General features: G+C 43.9%; 1 protein-coding gene and 1 pseudogene across 1 annotated transcript; one reads left to right on the forward strand and one right to left on the reverse strand.

Moving 5' to 3' along the window:
* TRPC5 (transient receptor potential cation channel subfamily C member 5) lies at positions 1-27481 on the forward strand. Its single transcript, XM_033849272.2, has 2 exons — positions 1-381; positions 26951-27481. The coding sequence occupies exons 1-2, from the start codon at positions 4-6 to the stop codon at positions 27479-27481; spliced, it is 909 nt and encodes a 302-aa protein (XP_033705163.2). The 5' UTR covers positions 1-3.
* Positions 13559-14100, reverse strand: LOC141277637 (ubiquitin-like FUBI-ribosomal protein eS30 fusion protein; annotated as a pseudogene).
* Positions 27482-27835: the final 354 nt, after the last annotated feature.

Here is a 27835-nt window from a genome sequence, read left to right on the forward strand (position 1 = left end):
ACCATGGCCCAGCTGTACTACAAAAGGGTCAACTACTCACCCTACAGAGACCGAATCCCCCTGCAAATTGTGAGGGCTGAGACGGAGCTCTCTGCAGAGGAGAAGGCCTTCCTCAGTGCCGTGGAGAAGGGGGACTACGCCACTGTGAAGCAGGCCCTCCAGGAGGCCGAGATCTACTACAATGTCAACATCAACTGCATGGACCCACTGGGCCGGAGCGCCCTGCTCATTGCCATTGAGAATGAGAACCTGGAGATCATGGAGCTACTGCTGAACCACAGCGTGTACGTCGGTGACGCATTGCTCTACGCCATCCGCAAGGAAGTGGTGGGCGCTGTGGAGCTTCTGCTCAGCTACAGGCGGCCCAGTGGAGAGAAGCAGGTAAGAAGCCCCCACAGCCGGGGAGGTAGCCAGGGACAACAGAGCACCGCAGGGTCAGAAGCCTTGAAACTAAGGAAGGTTATAGGCGGGCTGCAGTTGAGAAGCCCTATCATGGCAGCCCTCTGCTCTCAAGAATAGCATCAGTGATCTCAGGTGGGATCTTAGAGCTACCCCACATGGCCCACACTGAGTTTTACTCATTTGCTTTTTCCTTATTAGTACTTGCCCATATACCTTCAACACTCGACCTAAAAGCATCTTCTCTGTTTCCAGAACAGTCAAGCTCCTTCTACCCCCCCTACCCCCTGCTCCACATCTTCATTTCCTTCCTCACTGAAAGGGGGGACAAGGAGAAACCAAACACAGACCTGAGCTTTCCCCTGCTCACCCACTCTCTCCTGAAGAAGGACGGGAGGCCCTTCAACTTGAGTGCCACGGCACAGATGCAAATGGATACAGGGGCCTACACACCTCTCCAGTTCCACTCACGTGAATGCATTCCACCCTCAGACGTTCAGGGGTTTGCCTCTGTGATTCTCCTGTCCTCTGAGGCACCTAGGTTTAACACGCTGGAGTCATCTCCGAGTCCTTCCTCTGCCCTGTCTCCATGCTCCATCCCCAAGCCCTGCGAGTTCTTCCTTCCCAATATCTTGTATTGATACATACTGAACAATGATACTGGCTTATTCTTTCCCAGATTGCATAACAATCCTGTCATTCCTGTCCATCCTTTCAGTGACTCCAATGTCTCTTCATTAGAAGAGAAACCAGCCCATGAAGCCTAGCACTGAATACCCTTCATTAATGGTCTTTTCTAGTCCTGTCTCGCCCTTAGTCCCTTCTAAACCCCTCAAGTTAGACAGGTCTCCACTGTCTCTCTTCCTTTGGAGCACAGTAGGCGCATGTAGTAGGAACAAAGAAAATACAGTCATCAAACATGGAATACCACAATACATTAAAAAGTAGAAATAGTACAAACCCAAACCAAAATTGCAAAGTGCTTAAAAAATACCGATAATGAAAACACTCAACATCAAATCGTATGGGACATGACCAAAGCTGGGTTTAAAGGGAATTAATAGCTTTAATACTTGCCTAGTTAAACAAGGAGGAATGAAAATAAGCTAGCTGATAACTCGCAGACTAGGAATTGGAATTGATAGAGCAGAAAGCAAGGTACTAGATTAAAAGTTCCTTGGGTAAAGGGCCTGAGTCAACATTTAACACAGTGCCAAGAGAGAAGAGACCTTATCTCTCTTCTTCACTGCTGTATCCCAGCACTGGGAAAGTGCCTGCAATATCAAAGGCACTCAGTAAATATTTATTTTATGAGTGAATAGCATGCATCCGCACTGTGCTAAGCATTTGACACGATTTAATCCTCTCAGCTACTCTGTTAGGCAGGCACTGTTATTACTGTCCCCATGATACTGATGAGACAAATTGAGCCACTGGATGGTTAAGTCAGTTGTTCAAGGTCACAATAAATGTCAGAGCCAGAATTCAAACCCAGGCAGCCTAGCTCCTAACCCCACCCGCTTAACCACTAGGCTATCCTGCTCTCCTGGAAGTCTGAGTTAAGTCTGAGAACTCCCAGCACAGGAGTTCCGAGACAGGATAGATGAGTGGAGGATGGATGACCTCTCTGGAAAGGACATGCCTATAGGATTTGGATATATAGCTAAGCAGAGAGGTGTAAGCATGTTCCCTACCCAGTCCACGTCTCCATCCCCATCACAACTGATTTGTTCTGGGCCCCTTTTCCCTAGAGCCCTGCTAAGTGTCTGAGTGATTTCATGTGCTAATCTGAACTAAGACTTACCCAGCTACTCTGCTCCATGATCTTGTCCGCCTCTGAGATTATGTAGCCATTGGCTCTACCCTTCACTTGACACCAGTCACACACTAATACATACTACTGGTCAGCCTTACTTGTATAAATGTTTAGTCTCTGTAACTAGATTGTTTCTTAAATGTGACGCATACTCTAATGGCCAACTGTTTGCATGCATCCCCCATCAGCACCTGACCCAGCGCCTAGTATATAATGGGTGATAAATTCTTGCTGATGAACAAGAAGGAGTCAAGTGTATCTCCCAGAAAAGCACATAGCTAGCTGCTTGAACAAGACATCCTGGACTTTCACATTCAATCCCATTTAGCTTCATACCTGTTTTGAAAGAGGGGAGAGCACAGAGGAAATTTGCAAAGATGGGACTAGCAATGGCAGCCCTATCTGAGTTTTGAAAGGAGGCCAAGTCCTTATTTGATGGCCAACCCTTTCTCCCATCTTTCCCCATTGCTCTGGCAAACGCTGAGGAAGAAAGGCGCCAGGTAAAGTCACTCGAAAGTACAATCTAAGGCATGACCTCCCCTGGATAGAAGCAGTGCTTACCTCACATGAAGCACCACTGGTAGAATGTCAGGCAGATGAAACCTGGGTGAAGCTACTGGGGACAGGCTGTTTTTCACCAAGGGCCTTTCAGACTCACTGCCTCCTTTGTCCGCCGTACATCATACTGAAGTCTCTTCAGCAGCCTTCTCCTCCCTTTCTCCTCTCTCCTAAACTCCACCACCGGCCGCTACTAAATTGCATTTTCTTCCATTGCTCTGACAATTTGCTGTGGTAAGTCATATATCAGTAACTATAACAACAGGCTGCCACAGTGCTGGAGCCCTGCCTCTCTGGGAGATAGAAACAAGATTTGCTTACCTGGGAGCAGTCAGGGATGTGAGCAAACACAGGACTCCTGAAGGACCTTGGGTCCAGCTGGGCAGGCTACTCCCAGGAAGGCACTCTTCACACACACAGAATCCAAACACCTGTCCCTTTTCATGGAGGCCCTCCCCCAGCTCGCCAAAGGATCGGGCACAGCTGACCTCCATCAATCTTGGGTGGATAAACTAGTCCCCTCTTTGGCTTTACTGAGCAAGGAGTTTGGCTTCAGGTTGGCAGTAAGACCCCCTCTGCCGTACCCTTACCCCAGCCCATCATGCTTTTCTTCCTCTTCTAGCCTATCAAAACTGCTCTCAGATAAAGACTGGAGGCTGGGTGTACATGGCTGACTCTGGCTTCAAGTATCATCACTCACATGGACACCTGCATTTTTAATAGGTACCAAATCTTAAAGTAAAAAGGGTGATGCTCTATCAGATAGAATTTCCTGCACCAGACAACAAGTAGAAGACTCCGTGCGTGTGTGCACGTGTGTGTTATTCTGTGGTCTTCTTGCTACTCCAGGAAACCGACCCTCTTGGAAGCACCCACTCCCTAACCACTACAGCCTATTTCCTTAGGGTTAGATGTTGGCCACCTGTGGGATTTGTGATTCCTTGGGGAAAACACTCAGATAGTTCTCATTATTCTCTGTAGTCTCTCAAAAAATTTTGGACTACAGAAGGTTTAATACCAGCCTATTGCTTGTCCATGAAACCTACCGCCTTTGGCCCACTGACTCTTGGAACCACTAGAGGAGCATCGTCAGCAGGGGGCGCAAATGCAGCTCCAATCCAGGGAGGAGTCTTGTGTCTGTCTATGGTCAAAACCAGCTCAAAGATGAAGCTTTGTGCATATGGAGAACTTGTCTAAATACAGATTCCTGAGCCCCAATCCATACCTACAGAATTAGAATCTTGGGGTTTGGGCCTGGAATCAGCATGTTAATAAGCCCACCCCCAACCCGTTTCTAGGTAAGAGGTCTATGTGACTCTCTGTATTCATCTCCTAGGGCTGCCATAACAAAGTACGGCGAACGGGGTGGCTTAAAAGAAATGTATTCTCACAGTTCAAGAGGCCAGAAGCCCGAAATGCAGGTGTTGACGGGCCTGGTTCCTTCTGGAGGCTCTAAGAATCTGTTCCATGCCGTGGCTTGTAGCTGCGTCACTTCATTCTCTGCCTCCGTCATTATATGGGGTTCTCCTCTGTGCCTTTCATCTGTGTGGTTGTGTCCAAATCTCCCTCTCCTATCTCTTATAAAGACACCAGCTGTTTGATTTAGGGCCCACCCTAATTCAGGACTAACTCATTTCAACTTGATTACATCTGCAAAGACCCTTTTTCCATATAAGGTCACATTCACAGGTACCAGGTGTCAAGACTTGAACATATCTTTTGTGGGGATACAGTTCAACCCACTACACTCTCGATGAGAAATACTAGCCTAGACAAGTAGTTTTCAAACATTTTCAGTAGCGGAGTCTTTCATTCAATGAAATCCTACGGAGACGTAAAACAAACAGACCCAAGCAGAGCTGCCCTAGTTTAAGTGCAGGTCAGGGCCAAAAGCCCCACTTCTTCACACACACACACACACACACCCATAACTCCTTGGCCCTGAGAAGAAAGCATAACTGGAAAACCACTGGTCTAGAAGACAGAATGACAGACTCTAATTTGGAGTTTGAGGTGCTAGCCAGCTTGTAGCTAACAGGGTGACCTTGGGCAAGTCATAAGGTCTTTTACAAGTGTCCAGTTATAGAATCACCCTACAACTCAATTTCCTCATCTATAAAATGAAGCTCACAATGCCCACCCCTACCTAATATAGAGGGCTGTTGTGAGGAAGAAGATAAAGATATAGTAAAGTCTTCTGCAACAAACGTTAATGCTAGACAGAGTTCAATGACTATTATCTTCAGCTTCACTCCATCAGTTTGACTTAGCCTGTCATATTGTGTGGAGAGATCAGCTGGTAAGTGGTGCTCACCACAAGGCACCGCCAGTACGGTGACGGGGAGAGCCTCTTCTCCTGCCATGACCCCACATTCATCCCTCCTTGTTCACTGGAGTCTAAGGATTTGAGCAACAGGGAGGTAGCGCTGCTGGCCTCTGCATCAACAGCCCACCCAAGGAATTTTCTTTCTTGGTCACTTGCGTCAATGCAGGGAGGTGGCAAGAGGCTAGGCCAACCTTCTCCCCATGGCCCGCCCCTCTGGGCTCTGCCGTAATTACTCATTTGTCTGTGGCAGATGGCTCCAAATTAAAATTGGTCTCACAGATGAGCTAGCGAGATTAAGTCTCAACAACACCGATAAGTGTTTGTGTTGAGATGGCAGAAAGTCAGCAACAAAGCACTCCACTTACCCCTTCCCCTATCTGATCCTTGGTCCCAGGGAGAGATGGCACAGTGTAGAGGGGACACTGAGGGCCTAGGAAAAGGTGACTGGTGCAAAAAAAGGGGCCTACAGTGTCTAGCCTATAAATCTCAAGTACTCAGCAGGAGAGCAGAAAGTAAAGAACAGAACTGCACAAGTCACTCTATTTACAGGCAGCCTGGAGTAGTAGAAAGAACAGAGACTTTGGAGTCTTAGCAGTTTTAGTAGATGTGCTTCCTTGCACAAGTCACTTAATCTCTCCAAACCTCAGTTTCTTCATCTGTAAACGTCAACAATAATGGAGCCTACCTCATAGAGTTCTAGTGAAAATGAAATGAAATAATCCATGTATATTACTTAGAACGGGTGCCTGACATAGTGAATACTCAATACATGGGAGGCAGTACTGTTCCTGTTCCTACTAGTTGAAGCCATGCTGAGAACTCCTGCTGGCTAATCTCATTTATTCATTTTTAAATATGTATTAAGCACCCACTAGCACATAGTGGCTAAGAGTTCAGACTGCATGACCTTAGGAAAGTTGTTTGCCCTGATTGAGCATCAGTTTCCTTATCTGTATAATGGGGTTAATATTACCTACATCATAAGTGGTTGCGAGGTTTCAATGAGAATTATTTTTTAACATTTGGCATAATTTGTGGCACACAGCATTCAATAATGATACTCATATCATTAGAATTAATACAAAATATTATTAAGTCTTTGTTACCTGAATTGCCCAATATAACAATAGGTATTTATCGCTATAGTAATCTGAGTCACAGCTTTGATTCTATGAGTTTCGTTCCAAAGTCAAAGTTCTAGGCCAAAAACATGGGTTGTGTCAATCAAGTCAAGAAAATAAATCAGCCACTTCATTGGAAGAAAATGTCAGAATGACCGCACGGCATCGTATTGGCCAAACTGATAAAGTGAATTCTCTCCTCTCCTGTACCTGGGCTGACTTTTTGTAGACATGGGCTGCTTCACTCACAGAGCAGAATCATAGGGTCTAGAGATCATTTGGTCTGAAATGACATGTCCAGGGTCGCTCAGCTGAGCTCGAACTGGCACAAATGCTTCCTGTCTCCCGAGCCACTATTTCTACCACCCCACACTGCCTCTGAGGAATCATCAGAAGCAGTAACACTGACAACAAAGCTGAAAATCAACAAAGCAACTACAAGTAGTGTCTACCTAAAACAACTCATTCATAACAAAGTTCCAGCAAATGATTCGTTCTGTTCAGTTTTCCAAGTATGTGTGAGTACTAATCATATGCCTCGTGATAAAAATGAAAGATACAGTGAGTGCGCTCAAGACACTGATAGTCTCATGGGGAGAAAAGACATGCACAGGCTGTCCAACCAGTCCGCCCCCTCAGTGGGCCTGGCCTCCTGTGCTCCCAAGGGACACAAAAAACCTAAGCTAGTGATGCTTACCTTTCAGAAAGAAAAATATAATTATTTAAACTTGGTCCCAAGTAGACCAAGGGAGCTACCTGCATAATACTTCACAAGGAGGAGACTATGAAATAATCTCAAAAGCAGGTCACTAAATAAAAACACATGAGGTTTTTTAGCCATGACTGACCCCCCCCCTCCCCCTTCAGGGTTCCCACCAGCACAGGGCTTCCTTTCTGTAGCCTCATGCTTAGGGTTGTATACGGCCTTGACCCACATACACATGTCCAGTTAGGGAGTTTCCTGTTCTCCTCTCCTCTGGGTAGGTGGATCGCAGCTGTGTATAACAGACCCCCTCCTCCTTCACCTCACATGCGCAGTTATGTAGAGGACAGCCATCTTCTGTCTCCTTTTCACCCCAGGCTGCTCATCATATTGGTTTTTTTCAACTTATGGTTCTTGTTGCAAACTCCGTTCAAGTGTGAAATATCAGTGCAAAACTCAGCACTCTCCTCCCATCTCTCCTTCCAGCTGTCCTACCCCAGAGCACCAAATGTTGCCTTGTACTGATTCCTTTCCATATGCCAACAACAAACATGGGACAGAAATAGAACGGTGCAAGGAAATATGTGTTACATTATCCAAAACGTGTGATGTGGACAATATAGAAGGCCACTCTGGTTACAAGTAGACAAAGAGCTTTCAGGGGAGGAATATTTGAGAAAAGAAATAAACTTTGAGCTGGAAAGGAAGAAAGAAGGGGACGGGACATTTGTCAGATGGAAGTGAATGAGCAATGACATGGGTAGTGGGAATGGTGGTGGCCTGTTCACAGTAGGTGCTGGAGTGAAGGGCTGGTGACGAAAGCAATGCCTGGGACTCTTGTTACCCTCATGAGGTTAACCTCATGGAGGAAGGCCCCAGATACCTGACTCAGAGTCAGGACACTGGGTGAGGTGGGCCCTGAGTCTTATCAGAAACAGTAGTTCTTGGGCTCCTGTGCTCATCTGCCCTCCCTCTTTATCCTCTGATCCCAGTTGTAGTAAAGGAGAATGAGTGTATGGCCACTGGCTGAGCAGCTCCTTAGGGGGGACCTTGGTGAACACTCTCCACTATCCCAGCTGGTTGCTACTGGTCCTCTGATTGGCAGTTGGGACAGAGAGGAGTGATGTGGGATGAAAGAAAGAAGCTGGACCCACTGATCACCCAGGGGCCTTTTGGACAGGTCTGCCCCTCAAAAACTATTTGTGAGGAGCTGACCATATTGATCTTTGACTCTCTCTCCTTTTATCTATCTTCTTCCCCAAATGGTACTCTCTCTCTCCTCTCTTCCAACACCTCCCCATACTCACGGGTACAATGTCTGTGTCCCATTTTAATCTCATTGGTTGACAACTCTCTTGGATTCCAGGATATCAAGGCTACCTGATTCCTCCTCCCTCTCTGACCACTGCCTCTTAGTCTTTTGTAAAATCCTTATCTTTTCTCTTGCTTCAATATCCATGCTGTCCAGAGTTCTGTGACTTTTCCTTTTCTAGCCCAATATCTATCAGAAGATCCATAATTTATTTTCAAAATTTCAGAATACATTTTAAATGTACCTCAAACATTGAAATTCCCTGTATCAAACACTAACAAACACTAATTTAGCACTTACTAGGTGCCAGGCACCAGTACATAAACCTACATTAATTTATTCAATATTCACAACCATCCTGTGATGCAGGACATTACATTGGCCAAACAGTTCGTTCGGGTTTTTCTGTACCATCTTATGGACAAACTTGAATGAAAATTTTGGCCAACCCAATACTATTATCCATTCTTACAAATGGGGACATCAAGGCACCAAGAGGTTAAATGATTCCCCCAAGCTCATACAGCTAGTAAGTGGACAAACTGGGATTCAAACCTAGGCAGTCTGGCAGCAGAGTCTGTGTTGTTAATCCTCGTGCCAGCCTCGTTTTGCCCTCCAAATCCTCTTCCTCATCCGGTGTATCCTTTCTCAGGTGATAGCACCTTTACCCTTCCATTTATCCTTTCAATTATGTAGATTTGAAACCTTGCAGATGTCTTCATCTTCACTCTCTCCTTCAGCCACCCACACCCAGTTGGATACCAACTCCCTTTGAATAACTTAATTGAAGTGAAGAGGCAAACATACAATGAGTCCAAGTGTAATGCTGTGAGCGATAAGAAAGTGCTGTATATGTGGGAGCATAGGTATCTGATCACGTCACTCAAACGACCACAGTTGCTCCTTATTTCCTGTAGAATAGAGTTCAAAATACAGGCACAGGGTTGATAGTTTGAGGAAAGAGGGTTGGTTAATGACCCCTCAAACCATGCTGAATTGTCACTGATAAATCGAGCCTAGGATTGGAAGGATAGTGAAGCCACCAGACAAGACAGGATGAAAGAAGTGGCTTTTTGTATCTGCAGAAAGTCTATGGAGTCAGAAGGAAAGCCACCTTAGTGAGGGCCATCCCAGATTCAGGGACCTACCGATAAATGCACACTTTGTTACCTCTGGCAGGATTAAGTGACCCCACTCCAGCAGCCAGTCTATTCTAAGAAGTATGTCAGCCCTCTGAAGTCCTCGGTAGAGGGAAGGTAATCAGCACGTGATTACCAGGGGCTTGAATGAGGCAAATTTTCCTGGTTCACCTTGCTATCAAGTGGATTGCTATTGTCTGTCCATTAGTAAAGGAGGGCTGCGAGCCAGATATTAAAAAGGCATTGAAAGAACCTTCCAAAGAAATCCAAATCAGAGAAGGAAATGAAGCCGGTCCCATGACGAATCTCTCGTGAGTCTGCCACCTTTGCCTCCTCCCCAAGAGAAGGGGAGTGATGACCCATAAAAAATACCTCTAAAGCTGGAGAGTGTCATTTCCAAATACCCCTCTGCTCTTCAAGGGCAACCTGAAGTGATTTGATGTTTGGGACATCATCAGCTCCATTATCTGTATCAGAATAGTGGATAGAACTTTGGGGCTAAAAATGACCTCTAGAAATCCTCCAATCCATACTGTCGTCATCAAATAGGCAGATAGTTGTCTCCCCACGTTCTAGTGGGCCTGCAGCGGGAAGGCTTCTATCCCCACTGAGACACCTGGTGTCTAAGACAGTTTGGGCTTTGTCTACCCAACCAAAATGAATATTTGTCATATTTACTTTCTCCCCTCTCTTATTTCTTAACTCTTAAACTGAGGTATGAAATTATTCAAGTATCAGGGTCCAAGGTCACCACCACCCTGCTCCACATCCGTTTGTTTATTTTGGAGTTTTTTCTATAAAAGTAATACTATAAGAATTAAAAGAGTATAAAAGCATGTGAAGAAAAACATCCCATTTCCACTCTCACAAGTCATCACTATTAATGATATAGGTACGCCCTCCTAGGTATTTTCTATGCATATTCAAGCAGAAACAAATATACACAAACACACACACACAGACATCTCTTCACAGATGTTCTGCAACTTGTTTTATTTTCCTTAGCAATACATTGTGGACATCGTTCCCTGTGAGGATATTCATATGTATTTTATTCTTTTTAATGACAATACTGTATTATATCATATAAATGTGCCTTATTTATTTAACCCGTCCTCTATTAATGAACATTTAAATTGTTTCAAGGATATTTAGGTTTTGGTTTTTGTTTTTCTAAACAATGCTGTGATGAATATCCTTGTATATATGTCTTTGAACACTTGTGTGATTATTATCTGTAAATTCGTAGTAATAAGATTATGGAATCACAGAGTATGTGCATTATTTAATTTTGATATATATTGCCAAACTGTTCTCCTACCAACAGTATGTGAAAGTGCCTGTTTCTCACATCCTTGCAATCACAGACTGCAAAAAAAATCAATTTTAAAACATCTCTGTCAATCTGACAGGTAAAAAATACTATCTCATTATTGTTTTACATTTGAATTTCTTTTATTATAAGTGGTATTTCACATCTTTTCATATGATAAGTAATTTGTTTTATTTTTCTGTGAATCAACTGTTAATTTTTAATTAATTTTTATTGGAGTATAGTTGCTTTACAGTGTTCTGTTAGTTTCTGGTGTATAGCAAAGTGAATCAGCTATAGGTATACATGTATCCCCTCTTTTTTGGATATCCTTCCTATTTAGGTCACCACAGAGCACTGAGTAGAGTTCCCTGTGCTATACAGTAGGTCCTCATTAGTTATCTATTGTATACATAGTGGTGTATATATGTCAATCCCAATCTCCCAATTCATCCCACCACTCACTTCCCCCCTTGGTATCCATACATTTGTTCTCTACATCTGTGTCTCTACTTCTGCTTTGCAAATAAGTTCATCTGTATCATTTTTCTAGATTCCACATATAAGCAATATTATATGATATTTGTTTTCCCCTTTCTGGCTTTCTTCACTATGTATGACAGCCACTAGGTCCATCCACGCCTCTGCAAATGGCACAATTTTGTTCCTGTCTATGGCTGAGTAATATTCCATTGAACATATGTACCACATCTTCTTTATCCATTCCTCTGTTGATGGACATTTAGGTTGCTTCCATATCCTGGCTATTGTAAATAGTGCTGCAATGAACATTGGGGCGCATGTATCTTTTTGAATTATGGTTTTCTCAGGGTATATGCCCAGTAGTGGGATTGCTGGGTCGTATGGTAGTTCTATTTTTAGTTTTTTAAGGAAACCTCCATATTGTTCTCCATAGTGGCTGTATCAATTTACATTCCCACCAACAGGGCAAGAGGGTTCCCTTTTCTCCACACGCTCTCCAGCATTTACTGTTTGTAGAGTTTTTGATGATGGCCATTCTGACTGCTATGAGGTGATACCTCACTACAGTTTGGATTTGCATTTCTCTAATGATTAGTGATGTTGAGCATCCTTTCATGTGTTTGTTGGCAATCTGTATATCTTCTTTGGAGAAATGTCTATTTAGGTCTTCTGCCCATTTTTGGATTGGGTTGTTTGTTTTTTGATATTGAGCTGCTTGTAAATTTTGGAGATTAATCCTTTGTCAGTTGCCTCATTTGCAAATATTTTCTCCCATTCTGAGGGTTGTCTTTTGGTCTTATTTATGGTTTCCTTTGCTGTGCAAAAGCTTTGAAGTTTCATTAGGCCCCATTTCTTTATTTTTGGTTTTATTTCCATTGCTCTAGGAGGTGAGTCGAAAAGGATCTTGCTGTGATTTATGTCATAGAGTGTTCTGCCTATGTTTTCCTCTAAGAGTTTGATAGTGTCTGGACTCACATTTAGGTCTTTAATCCATTTTGAGTTTATTTTTGTGTATGGTGTTGGGGAGTGTTCTGATTTCATTCTTTTACGTGTAGCTGTCCAGTTTTCCCAGCACCACTTATTGAAGAGGCTGCCTTTTCTCCATTGTATCTACTGTTAATTTTTTAACCCGTTCTTCTACTAGAATCTCCATCTTTTTCTTACAGTTTGTCTAAACTCTTTGTATATTAAGGTCATTAGCACTTTGTTCATTCTTTAAAAAGGTTCACCCTGATGTATTAAAAAAAACAATGATTTACCCTGAGTTTTACAGCAAGTCTGCAGCAAAGAACAAAGTTCATTTGTATTCTAAGTCTGCATAAAAGTACGGGGTTGTTTTAAGTGATGCTTTAAATGTCTTAGTGTCTCTCTCTGATGTAAGAGAGCTTGGGTGAAAGAGTATTCATGCTTAAAAGTATAAAAGTACAGGGTTGTTTTAAGTGATGCTTTAAACGTCTTAGTGTCTCTCTCTGATGTAAGAGAGCTTGGGTGAAAGAGTATTCATGCTTCGTCATTCTTTTATCTTTAAGTTTCCAGTTTAGTGCTTAAGTATCTTCGTTAGAAGGAAAGAAAGTCTATATGGCTGTTTTAGCTAGAGTTTGCCAATGTGAAGACACATTTGTGTCTAAAAACCAAACCTATTTAGTTTGTAACCAACAGCCCCTGGCTGTTATTATGTGGTCATAATTCACAGCTTTTGCTAGCCAAATAGCCTTCCCTTGGCCTACGGAGGGGGTACACAGTGGTAAGCCCTGACTTGACCTTGCTGTCATTAGTTTTCTACCTTCCCTGTTGGGAACATGATTTCTTTCTTCCAGTGTTAAAGTCTCCATCATTTTAATAAGAGACTGCTGATTTCTAAATTAGCTGGTTCCCACTTGTAAACCAGGAAGCCCAACAAAGCGGGCTTGCATATTCTGCTGTCATTGCTAAGCTTTTCTGGGTAATAGCTTGTCTGATTAGAATGGAAAGTGTTCTCTGGATCCTGGAACTTACTGGGGAGAAAATGCCATAGGTCTTATTTGGGGGCAGCTACTCGAATGAGCTAAGCTATCTTTAACTGGAGATCGTTCTTTGGTCATTCCCACTACTTTTACATTTAAACTACCTAGGAGGAAGCCTGAATTAATAGATTCAACTAAACAGTTCAGGTGGTAGTATCATTTCCATGCCCCTTGGTCTTCAGGATTGGAGAATTCAATCTAGCAACCAGACCGAAGACTATGGTGTAACGAGAACACTGAGCTAGCACTCTCAATCCTGAGCTGCTTCTTTAGAACCAGATTTAAATATTTCCTGAAAGACCCTTGAGCATCCGTAAGCTGGTCAGAGGAGCAAGGACACATCTTGTACCTAGAGGGAATGAACTGTAAGATAGGAAAGTATTCTTTTAACTGCACCAAGTGGCTTTGTTAGAAAAAAACGGTGTCACAAAGGATTTAAGAGTTAGCATTGGCACACCCTTCTTCTTGCCAAAAGTGGGTACAACATTGATGAAGCGACAGTTGTACTACATCTGCCACTTGACCCAGCCCATCAGCATCTCCTTCTCCTCTCACCTCCCCTCCTTTTCATACTTTTTGGCCACTTTGAGAGTCTTGCTTCTCACTTTCCCAGCACAGGCCAGGGTACCATGGACTTTACTCCAAGCACATGGCTAGCTACTTCCAGGGTGGTCAAGGTCTCCACCCCATGCTGGCCAAGGGTAGCTTCCATAGGCATGCCTGCCTGGAGCACCATTTGATTTTCCAGGGTGATGCCCTTCAGTGAGCCTCCAAGAGCCTTGATCTGAGTAACTGTCTCCTGGCTAGTCGGCTATAGGGCGTGTAGTTCCTGGACACGAACAAAGAACTGTATGTTGGCTACTGAATCCACTGCAGCCTCCACTGCCGCTGCCGCAAAGGCGGAGTCAAGAAATAGGAGGGAGTACATCCTCTTAGCCTGCTGTGTGCCACCTCGCTACCTAGGAAAGCATTCTCGATAAAGAATTTCATACTAGAGAGAGCAGCCCAAAGGTGCTGAGGAGCGTTTGATGGGGAAGAAGGAAATGTGGCCACCCAATTTCAAAACCATGATTTCAGCAGTGGAGAGAAATGAAAACTGTTTCGAAATTGTTTTAAAACTACTTTATAAACCCACATTAAATAGGTGCTGTGCCTGACACATAACTGGTTTAGTAGAGAGGCAAGAATACAGAGCCCCAGTATATACAGAAACCACAGGGGAGTTCACTAATAACTCCACAGGGAGTGACGCCATTGATGTATTTCTAGAATAAAACCTCTGGAGTTCTGGTGGATATCTGTTTGGCTGTGGTCCACATAATCATAGAATCATCAGGATTAATTGAATACAATAGTGGCAATCTAGTCATTCTTCTGTCACTGCAACCAATCCATGGTATAGTCATCTCTAGCCTCTGAAAGAGTTCAACACCCCCATGTTAATTTGATGGAACGGAAGCTTGGCGAGGTATGAAAGAAGTCCCAACACAATTCTGTGCAAGGGTCCGTTGCCCCAACTTCTCAAATGTGTGTCTGGGGCCTCCAGAGAGTCTCGAGTTTATGAACGAACAGTATCATGAGACCACAGATGAAGGAGAGTTTGCTGGAACTAAGCCTCCTCCTTGCATACCTGATCTACTTTGCTGCTCTTTTCTGACAATAGACAAACAATCCCCTGTGTCTGCGAAGCCCTCTAAGAGCTGAGTGCTGTTTCCTCCCCAAGTAGAAATCGGGGGTAGAATAACCAAGCATCTGGGAGCCTTGATCACTACCACTCTTGCAACTTTTCGTCGCTCTTTGAGATTCTTAACCCCTATTGACTGAATATGAAGGAGAAAATTAAGCAGTAGTGAATTTAGTTTGGACCTCTGTCCCTTCCAAGGCCTCCTTTCCATTAGCCCTGGCCTGCATTCCTGAAAAGGTGCTACAGAGGAAAAGACTTTCTTGCAGCACTAAGGTATCTGGTTACATGTGTCTTTCAAAGAGAGGGAAATGTTTTGCAAGTGGTTGAAAGGTTTTTTTTGTTTTTTTTTTTTTTTTTTTTTTTGTGGTACGCGGGTCTCTCACTGTTGCGGCCTCTCCCGTTGCGGAGCACAGGCTCCGGACGCGCAGGCTCAGGGGCCATGGCTCACGGGCCCAGCCCCTCCGCAGCACGTGGGATCTTCCCGGACCGGGGCACGAACCCGTGTCCCCTGCATCGGCAGGCGGACTGTCAACCACTGCGCCACCAGGGAAGCCCTGAAAGGTCATATTTACGTTCAAAATATCTTTGCCTTTCCAAGTTTCAGATTTGGGGCATGTTTGACTTCAGGGAAATAAGGACAAGATAGCTGATGTTTTCTTAATTCAGCAGAGAGCAGCACATAGCTTACTGTTCTCAAGGGAAGATAGCAGCCCACACTTAGCATGCAAGCATACTGGGAGAAAAAGAGGCAAGAGGCAGTAGCAGTAGGGTTAGAAACCCAGAGTCGCTCTCCCTTCTCCCATCTCCAGCCAGAGGCAACCAAGCTGCTTCTCCTTTCCTTTAACACTTGGTCTGTTCTGACAAGAACAAAAGGCAATCCGCTCCAGAAGGCACGATTGACAACACACCTGCCAGTTCAAAGGAATACAATTAAAAGTAATGTGTGAAAGAGGGAGAAATTATGGGGGGGGGCATTTTTCTTAAGTTTTTCCTCTCGAAATGTAATAGAGGGAAAATATATGAGTAAATGCATTACATGGATATTAGTAAACTTTGTCAAAGACTGTGTTTGGAAAAAAATCTTGCTTGCACTTGATGATGTCCACGTGATAGTCACGGTTTCAATCACAAAATGATTTAAGCTACTTTTCCTGTCAATCAAAAGTTACGTATTCTTTTTTAAATATGCCCCCATTTATTACTATGACCCAGGAATTTAATCCTGGCCGTTGAATACCAAAAAATCAACTTCTCATTATGATGTGTGCTGTCATGGTGCCTGCTTTTCCGCTAAAGAAGAAAGAGTCCTGCTGAGATGTCTGTGCTAGTTCAGCTTAAGCTTCTTGGCATTATCCAGGCTCAAGCTTCTTTTCTCAAAGGCTTCCCAGCTCTAGCCAAGCCCTGCTGCAGAGCAAGGGGCTCCTTGTTGCATGGGTGTTTCTGAGAGAAGCCACTCAGAAATTCCGGGTAGAGAGTTCAAGAAGAAAGAACCTAAATACAAAACTCCCCCAAGGTGCCTCCAGCAGTACCAACCAATAAAACAAGTTTCCTGCCATGAGTGTTCATTGTCGGTTTGTCTCACGTTTTCCCAAAACATCCATAACTCATGGAGTTTCCATTCTGATGATAACCAAGGGAGCTATGTTACTTCCATGAGATGCATGTGCCTTGACCCCTTTTCAGTGGTGCTGAAGATAAAAGAATCATAGCACCATGCCATGGAAAGGTCATCTCCATAATGACCTGCCCAGTTTCCTGCCACTGTAGCCCTTCAGTACCACCCCCCCCCACCAGATGAAGACCCTTCATTCCCATGGGTGACTCTTCTAGTACAGGCTCTGGGACTAATCCTGTTCCTAGTCACAGAGACTCTCAGAACTGGAGGCCAGCAGCTCAGCACTTCAGTACCCAGTCAGCTAAGCTGCTGGTCCCCTCTGAATCTTGTATTTTTGGTAGCTATGCCTGAGCCCTTGCCTTGCTGCCGTGTAAGCAAGCCTCTGCTTTACATTCTACTTTAATGGTTCTAAACTGTGGGCAATTTTGCACCCCAGGAGGACCGTTTGGCAATGTCTAGAGATGTTTCTGGCAACCAGCAAGGCCAGATATGCAAAATTCAACCCTGCAGATAGATGCTTTACCTCTATTTGGAGACTTGGAAAATGGAAGATAGTTGATGACCTTATAATGTTTCCTTTGCTGAAAAGATCAAGGATAGTCATGTAAAGAAAAATTAACTTCCTCCCTCCTCAGGGACTATGCCCACATTTTAAATAGCTGTTGACAATCCCACTGCTGGGCATATACCCAGAGAAGATCATAATTCAAAAAGACACATGCACCCCATTGTTCACTGCAGCACTATTTACAATAGCCAGGTCATGGAAGCAACCTAAATGCCCATCGACAGATGAATGGATAAAGAAGGTGTGGTACAATATATACAATGGAATATTACTCAGCCATAAAAAGGAACGAAATTGGGTCATTTGTAGAGACGTGGATGGACCTAGAGACTGTCATACAGAGTGAAGTAAGTCAGAAAGAAAAAAAAAATATTGTATACTAACACATATATGGGAAATCTAGAAAAATGGTACAGATGAACCTGTTTGCAAGGCAGAGATAGAGACACAGATGTAGAGAACAAACATATGGACACCAAGGGGGGAAAGAGGGGGTGGGATGAATTGGGAGATTGGGATTGACATATATACACTAACTAATATGTATAAAATAGATAACTAGTGAGAAAAAAAGTCTAACAATTTTTAATTGTGTTTAAAGAATAAAATAAATAAATAAATAGCTGTTGAGCGGTAGGTAGTATTCTACTTCTGGAGGTTGGCGCCAGTTGCCTGGCTTGCCTCGGGTGTGGATAACTGAGAGAAGCAGGAAGGTGGGGCTCAATAATTACTTCATGAATGTGACACAGTCTCCTCTCTCAAGCTCGTCCTCCAATCATATAACGCTTCAGTCCGATGCCTGCATATAAACTGAGCAACTTTAAAACAAAACATCATTTCGCATGTGTGTGGAGCATGAAATGAAAATCATGATTGGCAAAGGGAATACTCTTGACATTATTTAACATGAATTCTGCTTCTAGATTTCTGGTCTGGTTTTCTTTATACCTTTCTAAAATGTCTCTTACCTACCACTAGCTGACTTTAGGTCATTTTCTTTATTCACGTTTATCCCACACAGCTTTTGAGAATAATGGTGAAAATTACCCTTTTATAATCCTTTACACTCTGAGAACCAACTGAGCTTAATTTGTATCACTCGAGCTCTTCTAGGCCTAAACCGGGTCTCCTGGTGATACCTACCAATTTTCAATTTACGGCAATGAACATACTTTTCAATTCTATGGCTATGAACTACTTAAAACAAAAGAGAGGTTCCCGACTCCTCTTTTTGCATGAAAGACCCTCTTTGTTCATTCTGATTTTGTGTTGCTGGCAAATGTGCTCCTATCAAGATTGTTACCCACTGGAAAAAGTATACAATAATAGACCTTTATTTGTATTGAATCCTGCGATATATCTGATGTCAATCTGGTTACCCTAGCCCTCACATGGTCCTGTGCCCTGGTTGGATCACCAAGGTTTCTGCACCTGGGTTCTCAGCGCTTTCCAGAAATCTTTATCAAACTCCCACTAGTCAGGTGATAAGCAATGACATGGAAAACTCTAAATCAGCTTGGCAGCATCCTCTTTCCAGTAAAGCAATCTACAAGAGAAATTTAATTTAAAAATTACATGATGACCTATAAAAAAATGAATCAAGAACAATGGCTTTCCTAAACAGCTATATGTTTCAAGCTCCACCAGAGGGCTACCTGCAAAGCTAACTACACTCACATTGGCACACTGGGGCTCCATTCCTCTGTGCAGCCCTAGAGACACAACGACCAGACCTTTACTTCTGACATTTTTCCCATCTCCGTAATAACCTATATCCTCTGGTTTATTGTTTTTCAACTCATTGCATCATTTTCACAATTTCCTGGGAAATGGCATATCTTAACAGTACAAAGGGATCCTTCAGAGAGGGTTGGCTCCCTAAAAGCTACCCATAACGTATCCCCTTCCTACCTTGGTTTCTTTTACCTCTTCCGTTATTTCTAATAACCATCCAAACACTCACCTTACTTTTGGAGTTGATGCCCTCACCATTCATTATAACCCGTATTTTGCAAAAGAAAATGTATGGAATGGTTCATTTAATTCTTTGTGACAATCTAGATTTGAGAAAGATGGCTTTCCAGGTTTCCTACAACTAGAACTCTGAAATTATAAACCCTCACAACCTATGGAGTTAGCTATGTATTATTTTTTCATAGATTTAGCTACTGTCTTTCGAAAAATTAAGAGCCCCCATCTGATGAGAAATCAAGAATAGTTTTGTGGGCTCCCAAACCTTGAGCTATACTATATAATATTTATCTGGGTTTAAGGTAGAACATTACCTGATGAGGTTAATTAATATCCAATATAACCTGTGATTTAATATGTCTGAATATTCAATGTTGGGACTGTAGATTTGTTTGCTGATGTAATAAATCAAATGGTTGGTCTTTTGTTGGTTGGGGGTGAAGTAGTATAGTGGTTAACAGGACAGGCTTTGGAGCCAAACTGCCTGGGTTCAAGTTCTGGTCACCCTACTTCCTAGCCATGTGACCTTGGACAAGGCACTAAGCTTCTCTATGGCTGAGTTTCCTCAGGTGTAAAGTGAGGATAATTATTATGCCTATAGCACGGAGCCATGGTGAGGACTAAATGAGATACTCCAGCATGATGCCTAGCATATGGAAAGTGCTCAATAACCAGTAGCCATTTGTATTATATTCACCCCTGCTAATCAGGCTAATGCTGGCCATTGTTACATACATTATTTATTTTTACATGTAAATATTGTCTTTTTTAAAACATCAGGTGCGTTCTGTGACATTGCCCGCAAATAAGTTCTGTCCATTTTAGTCTTCCAATCTAAATTATATACACTTTGACCTTGAAATCAGCTGAGATGATCCAGGGAATCCTGATTATAATGGTTCTCTTTTTACCACAGTCTGGGAAACAAATTATTTCCCATCTGACACCAATGGCTGCTCCAAAGTATCTCATGCACCACTACTAGCTAACTGACCTTGTGGGTAGAGCAGAGTGGGCAGCTGGTCATGTGACGTGATTAGATGCTAGTGTTCTTCATTTCTGAGTAATACAGAGAAATGAAATTCATTTCCAACAGTCCCTTGGACTGATGAAAAAGACTGAACATTGATTTTTATCTGGCATGTTAGGGTGGGGAAGAGGATACCCAGTAGGTGGAAAAGAGGTATTGAAATTTCACTAAATCTTGGCACAAGATGGGAGATTCATTTCCAACATGATGCTATCAGGCCAGCTGTGTGAGGAAGTACCACTCGGAGAGGTTCAGCCTATGACCAGACAGCATTGTGGGTATGAATGAGGTGGCTCCTGATAAGGGTCTGCCCATTAATTACAAATGGGGGGCTTAATTTCAGAAGCCTGTGATAAACTCCAGCAAGTGCGTCTGCCTAAAGCTGGTAACAATAGGGTTCAGGAGAATTCCAATTAGCAGATTGTGTCCAGTGATGAGGTTAACGGAAATGAATGTATCATTCGGGCCCCTTGAGAACAGTAACCTTGCAAAAGCCCTAGCCAGTCCTGGGAGTGGAAGTAGAGCATCATCTGTTCCTCTGTTGTGTCCTCTGGCAATGGAATTTAGCTGAAAATATGAAGAAGCGGGCTTTCGCTCAGTGTTCACTGTACTGCAGGTGTTTTATGCAATGACCTCTGAGCCGAGTGACTGTCTCATTTTCATTAATCCAAAAGGATCCTAGCATATAAGGCCAGCTTTTCAACAGGGAGACCTAGGGCAGATCCAGGAGCAAACTCATTAAGGCCTGAATGCAAAGCCCCAGGAAGAGGCAGGCAATGTAACTTCTTTAGTGACCATGCACTAAGCCCACATCATTTCAAATTAAAAAATTAAATCAAGTCGGTTCATGTACCAGGTTTGTTTAGAAGTACAGTTGTAGATAATATGAACCAAATCTAATTTATTGGTGTGTTGATTTCATTCCCTTTTCTCCCCCTACCCTCACCCTTTTTTTTTTTTTTTTTTTTTTTTTGCGGTACGCGGGCCTCTCACTGTTGTGGACTCTTCCGCTGCAGAGCACAGGCTCAGCGGCCATGGCTCACGGGCCCAGCCGCTCCACGGCATGCGGGATCCTCCTGGACTGGGACACGAACCCGCGTCCCCTGCATCGGCAGGCGAACTCTCAACCACTGCGCCAAAAGGGAAGCCCACCCCCACCCTTTTTTACCTTTTAAAAAAACATGATTTTTAATGGGAAGCTCAGATCGTTCAGTATAATTTTGGAGTTCAAAGCGAAGGCAAAACTTGATAAGAAAAGAATAAAATTCAGTTTGCCACCTGTCCTCGATCTGAACACAAAATTGCTGTTGAAGGATAATTTAAAAGTAAAAAAGTGGGCTTCCCTGGTGGCGCAGTGGTTGAGAGTCCGCCTGCCGATGCAGGGGACGCGGGTTCGTGCTCCGGTCCGGGAGGATCCCGCATGCCGCGGAGCGGCTGGGCCCGTGAGCCATGGCCGCTGGGCCTGCGCGTCCAGAGCCTGTGCTCCGCAACGGGAGAGGCCACAGTGGTGAGAGGCCCGTGCACCGCAAAAAATAAAAAAAATACAAAAAATAAAAAAGTTAAATCCTGATCCTCATACAAATTTAAAGTTAACACAAGTGGACACATGTCTAATATTTTATTTCACTCATTAATTAGTGAGGAAACCAGGAGGCCAGAAGTCTGCAAACTATGACCTGCAAACCAAATCCAGCCTGTCACCTGTTTTTGTGAATAAATTTTATGGAGTACAGCCACACCCATTCCTTTTCATATTGCCTTTGACTGCTTTCTTGCTACAGTGGCAGCATTGTAAGGTCCACAAAGCGTAACATATTTACCATCTAGCCTTTTACTGAAAAAGCTTGCTAACCCTTGATATAGGCCATCAGGAATGCTGAAAGAAATTTACAAATAGATGCAAAGAAATTTGCATATAGATGCACAAATCAATCGCATTTTGCCAGGCAAGAAATATTTTCATTACAATTTGCAGAGTTGTAAAACAACTCAAAGATAATCAAAGGCATGGACAATCCAGAAAATATACTAGACCTGGGCTGTTAGGCCAGTTGTGTGAACAGAAACTCAAGACTAGGGATCCAGGGAGAAATCTTGTTTTATGAACCAGGGCACAGGTAGGGAAGAAGCTGGAATTCAGAAACTATTCAAAAGGGGAAAGTACCCTAATGCAGAGCCTTAAAGATCGGAATTTGGAATGGAGGAGGCTGAGGCTGGTCATTTGGGTACTTCCTACCTCAAGCCTTGATTGCTCTGGAAACTGGGGCAGGGCTGAGTCCTTGAGGCAGAGCGTGTGGGAGCCAAGGTGGGCAGAGGCTGACCCCGTACACTCTCTTGGTTTCAACCTACTGTTATAGGCTGAAGACTGTCACATCTGTTGATACATTTTCAGCCCTGACCTTTTTCCTTCAACATTCATGCTGGAGTTATACAATTTCCTGCTACTCTCCCAATAGGTACTTCAAACTCAACATGTCTAAAATTGAACTTCTTTGAAACCCTGAACCTGCTCTTCCTCCTGTATTCACTATCTCCAACGGCGACACCACCATTCAATCAGGCATGCAATGCAGAAACCTCACATCCTTGGTTTCTTCTCCCTGCAGTACTACCTGACACATCCAATGAATGTCTTAAATCTGTTCCTTTCTATCTCTAGAATCACTGTCTAGTTTAAGACCTTGCCATCTTTTCACCTGGACTATTGATATCTTTTAAGTAGTTTTATCTTTCTGAAACTCATCCAATGGTGTGCTGGAACTGGCTTACGCCAGCTGGTGAGAACTGGTTGTGTGCATCTCTTCCCAACTCTGTGTTCCAGGATGTCATATTGGTAGCTTGAAACTGGCCACAGTGGGAGTATTTACACCACAGAAATTGGCAAACACTACAAATCAAGGTGGTTGTTTTTGTTTTGTTTTGTTTAATGGAAAGCTGCTTGTTAAACATTTATCGGCACATATACCACTGCCAATTCTCCACACTTCGGCCAAACTGATCTTTGTAAAACACTTGTTCAGCCACACTACTCTCCTGATTAAAATTCTTCAGCGGCTCCCTATGGCCAACAGATCACATGAAGTTCCTTCTCATGGCATATGAGGCCTTTTATTATCTGGCCCCTGCCTAAGTGTCCAGCTTCCTCTCCCATTCCTCCTAGCAACTTCTGTGCGAGTTCAAAGGTCACACAGTGGCCCACTCAAGCCTCAGTTGCCTCATATATATACTTTGTTTGGCATGCACACTATCTTTAACTCTTTTGAGCCAACATTGAAGACTTTAGGAAATTCTACCTCCAAATCCATATTTCTGACTTTTCTCGAAAGATGACAACACTGGGTCCTCATTCACGCACATAACAGCAATTTGATCACAACAAGGGGCTGAGCAGCAGATGCCCCCTTTGAGACGGTATGTGCTCCACAGCTCACCAACGCCTACCATTTACTCATCCAAATTATGCATATGTCCCCACATGTAGCTTTTATTTCTGTGACCTGTTATCTGTTTGGACCCTGTTGTAGACCATATTACAAAGTCCTGATTATTATCAGAAACCTCTGACCCTAATGATAGACTCTTTCTTTGCCGTGGCTGTCCTGATGAGAGTCCATGGTCCCTGCACAGTCTAGGAAGGGAAGAGCAGCTGGATGAGGAGAAGCAGCAGAGGGGGAAGAGGAGTAGAAATATGTCGTCTTTGGGTCAGAGTCTCCACCTTGGAGCAATAGCACTGTGGACATGACAAGCAGGGACTGTCCTGGGTCTTTGTGACCTCAAGGTATTCCCTATAGAGACCATTTGCTAACCTTCCTGAGAGTCTTAGAATGTCTACCTTCTCAGCTAGACATGGAAAGGAAAGACCCAAGGACACTAGCTCACACGGACTCCAGCTGTGTGGATCCAGGCTTCTAAACAAGAGCCAGCGTCTTAATTTGAGAATAAAAACCAATTCCTTTTAGCTGAGTGCCTGCTGTGTGTCTAGCACTGTGCTCGAGGCTATGGGGAAAACAAGAGCGGACTAAGACAACTCTGCCTTCAGAGAGCTCACAGCCTGACTGAAGAAGCAAGAAATACCTGTATCAAATAATTAGAAACTAATATAAGCCTGCATCAGAAGAGTGACATCTTGGATATAACCTAGTGCCCACAACATCTGGGTGGTCAGTAAGGGGTGGGATCAAGTTAAGGGGAGATCTACGGAAGAAGTCAGGGCTTACTGTGGCCCTTCAGTGGCAGTGAAGTGGGGATCCACACAGGATATGCCACAAGGATATACATACAGAGAGCAGTGAATGAGGTGGGTGTGGCAATCTGTGAATGATAAGGCTGACTGGAAGAGAAAAGGTGGTCTCGGTAGGAGGACATGGTTGGGCACTGCCGACCAGTTTCTTTTGAAAAGATTTACTCTCTGGTGTCATGTATCCAGAAAGACAAATGGAGAATCAGAGGCTCCTTGTTGAGCACCAAGTCAAAGACAACAGAATCAGATGGCTCTGGAAAGCATGTCATACTCTAGGCATAGACAGCAACCTTTCAGCTCCATGACACAAATGGGGCTGAGCATTATTCACAAGTCCCATTGTGTGTCTTGGACAGGTCTGTCAGCATTGACATAGAGGAGAAGAAAGAAAGAGTAGGAAAAGAAAGAGCAAGGAAGTGGGTAGAGAGAGTGGACAGGAAGAGCATCATGGTAGGGAGCAGACATGTACCTCCAGTCTAACCCAGGGAATCCTGTGCCATAAGCCATCTTCCCTCCACCCACCACCTCCGCCTGTAGATCATGACAGAGATTAAGAAATGCTCCTGGGCTTCCCTGGTGGCGCAGTGGTTGAGAGTCCGCCTGCCGATGCAGGGGATACGGGTTCGTACCCTGGTCTGGGAGGATCCCACATGCCGCGGAGCGGCTGGGCCCGTGAGCCATGGCCGCTGAGCCTGCGCGTCCGGAGCCTGTGCTCCGCAACGGGAGAGGCCACAACAGTGAGAGGCCCGCGTACCGCAAAAAAAAAAAAAAAAGAAAGAAAGAAATGCTCCTGCCCACCGAGGAGGGGCAGATTCCGGATCTGAGCTCCTTTCTTCCCAGGCAGACTATGATACATTGTTCACTTGCCATCTCTCCCACCTCTAGGCTTTATGCCGGTTGTTGTGTTTATGTTCATTACCAGGCCCACTCAGACCTACTTCTTCCTTAGCCTGCAGGTTTATGTTAATTTCTGAGATTATTCTTTCCTGTGTCCGATTTACTTTATGAGTCACTTGCTCACTTCCTGCTGCTTGTTTGTAGCTGCTCCCTCTAAATGTTTAACAATGTTTACTCGCTGCTCCATCCAAGCAATTGATGACCAGTGTGTAGTGAACTCTCAACTATTCAGAGGATGATGTAACCACCCCGAGAAGGAAACAGATTTCTTGCAAACTTCTCCACTTTCTTCTCCTCTGCCTTTTTCCCACTCCCTGTTTTCTGACCACTTCCCTGCTTGGGAATCCCTCATCCAAGATGGGAAGGAGGCAAAGATGATGAAAACTGTAGCTCATCCCTCCGTCAATTCGCCAGCAACTGTGGGTTTCCAAAATAATTTTTTTAAGAGTAAAAAGAAACTAGCGATTAAAACAGTATTTGTCTATTCCATGAGAATCTCCATCATCCACGTTCTGCTCTCCCCAGTTAAACTGAGTATTTGGAGCTTTATTAAAAAATGTGTTAAGATCAATATTTCACAGTTTCCTGGAATTTTATCCATGCTTTGAATCCTCAGCTGCACCCCTCCATGAAGACTCTTCAGACTATTCCAGTTCTCCTTGTTGTCTAGCTCCAGATTCTATCACACTGAGATTCTTCTGTTGGGTGCAGCGTGTCCCAAAGGACACATTTTAAAGTCAAAAGATTTGTTTTCAATTCATTGATCAGAGTCTGCTCACTCACCCAGAACTGTATGCTCCTGCACACCCAAAGAACCCCATACCTTTCACCTATAGCTGCTGTTTACACCAAGCATTACATCATGGACATACCAATTTTTTTTTGAGTGTCAAGAGTCAATTGTTTATTTGTGTATTTGTTACAGAGTTCAAACTCCACAGCTGAAAGTGAGCCAGTCTTTATTTGCATAATATTTATCTTGGAACAAAGTTTAGAAATAGAAACTTGAACATACCAATTTTATCAGAGGTCTTTTTGCTACTGGTAACCTCAAGCCTGGAGGTCCTCATTTACAGAGCAATTCTTCCTGACAATAACAGATTCTCTCTACCTTGCTGGGATCTACAGGAAGTTGGAGGAACACTGTCTGGCTTTGGTCTTTGGTCCCCTGAAGTTACAGTGTCACAATTTGGGAATGTCTTCTCTTCAGCCCCCAGGGCTTGATTTAGTGGCATGGGCTTTAAGATTACTGGTTGTCTTTAGCCTTTCAAACAAATATTTCTGCAGTCTCTACTGCTCATTTGGAACTGAACACAAACTCCTACTTACCAATTTATAGAAGTCTGATATACCCAACCAGATTCCAGGAAAAATGCCCTTTACTTCTCTGTACAACCCCTCATTGTGCCTCAGACAGAACTGGCATAATTTAAGGGCCAAGCTCCAGAGTCATATTGTCTGAGTTTGAATCTTGGCTCTGCACCTAAAGCTGAGTAACCTTAGGTACGTTCTTTAAACTCTGTGTGCCTCAGCTTCTTCATTTGGGGAGAATATTTACCTCATGAGGTGGTTGTGGGGATTAAGTGAGTAAATATATGTAAAGTGCTGTATGCCTGGTGTACAGTAAGCATTTCACAACTAGCTATTCTGATAAGGAGAAGAATTGACCAAAAAACTGGTGACCCCAGTTCCTGAATCATTAACATTTGATGGGCTCTATGCTCCAAGCCTTAATCCTGCCCTTTTATGTGTTTTTCATTTTCTTGTACCTAGGTCCCCACTCTGATGATGGACACCCAGTTCTCTGAGTTCACACCGGACATTACTCCCATCATGCTTGCTGCCCACACCAACAACTACGAAATCATCAAATTGCTCGTCCAAAAACGGGTCACTATCCCCCGGCCCCACCAGATCCGCTGCAACTGTGTGGAGTGTGTGTCCAGTTCAGAGGTAGACAGCCTGCGCCACTCCCGCTCCCGGTTGAACATCTATAAAGCGCTGGCAAGCCCCTCACTCATCGCCTTATCAAGCGAGGACCCCATCCTAACTGCCTTCCGCCTGGGCTGGGAGCTCAAGGAGCTCAGCAAGATGGAGAATGAGTTCAAGGCTGAGTATGAGGAGCTCTCCCAGCAGTGCAAGCTCTTTGCCAAAGACCTGCTGGACCAGGCTCGGAGCTCCCGGGAACTGGAGATCATCCTCAACCATCGAGATGACCACAGTGAAGAGCTTGACCCTCAAAAGTACCATGACCTAGCCAAGCTGAAGGTGGCCATCAAATACCATCAGAAAGAGGTAAGCTGAGCTCTTCTCTGCTTTTGGGGACGCTTAAGCCCTCCAGAGTCCAGAGCAGGAGACCAACAAGAGTCAGCATTTTCCTACCACTTAGCTCTCCACCAAACAAATGGTTAGACAGGCTTCAAAAACAGTGAGGCCCATATTTATCCAAGGCACATACAACCTCTGCGTATTTTCTTTATGGCCAGATAAGTAGGGAAAAATCTGATTCTATGATGGGAAAGCACTCATTCATTGAGCAAATGCTTATTTAGCACTGTTTTAGGGGTTTGGGATACAGAAAACAAGTATACCCCTGCCTTCACGGAGCTTACAAGCTAGTGGTGGACAGTAAGTAAATGATCACATTAGTGAAATATA

The sequence above is a fragment of the Tursiops truncatus genome, chromosome X (assembly GCF_011762595.2).
Source record: "Tursiops truncatus isolate mTurTru1 chromosome X, mTurTru1.mat.Y, whole genome shotgun sequence".
In the NCBI taxonomy this organism is placed as follows: Eukaryota; Metazoa; Chordata; class Mammalia; order Artiodactyla; family Delphinidae; genus Tursiops; species Tursiops truncatus.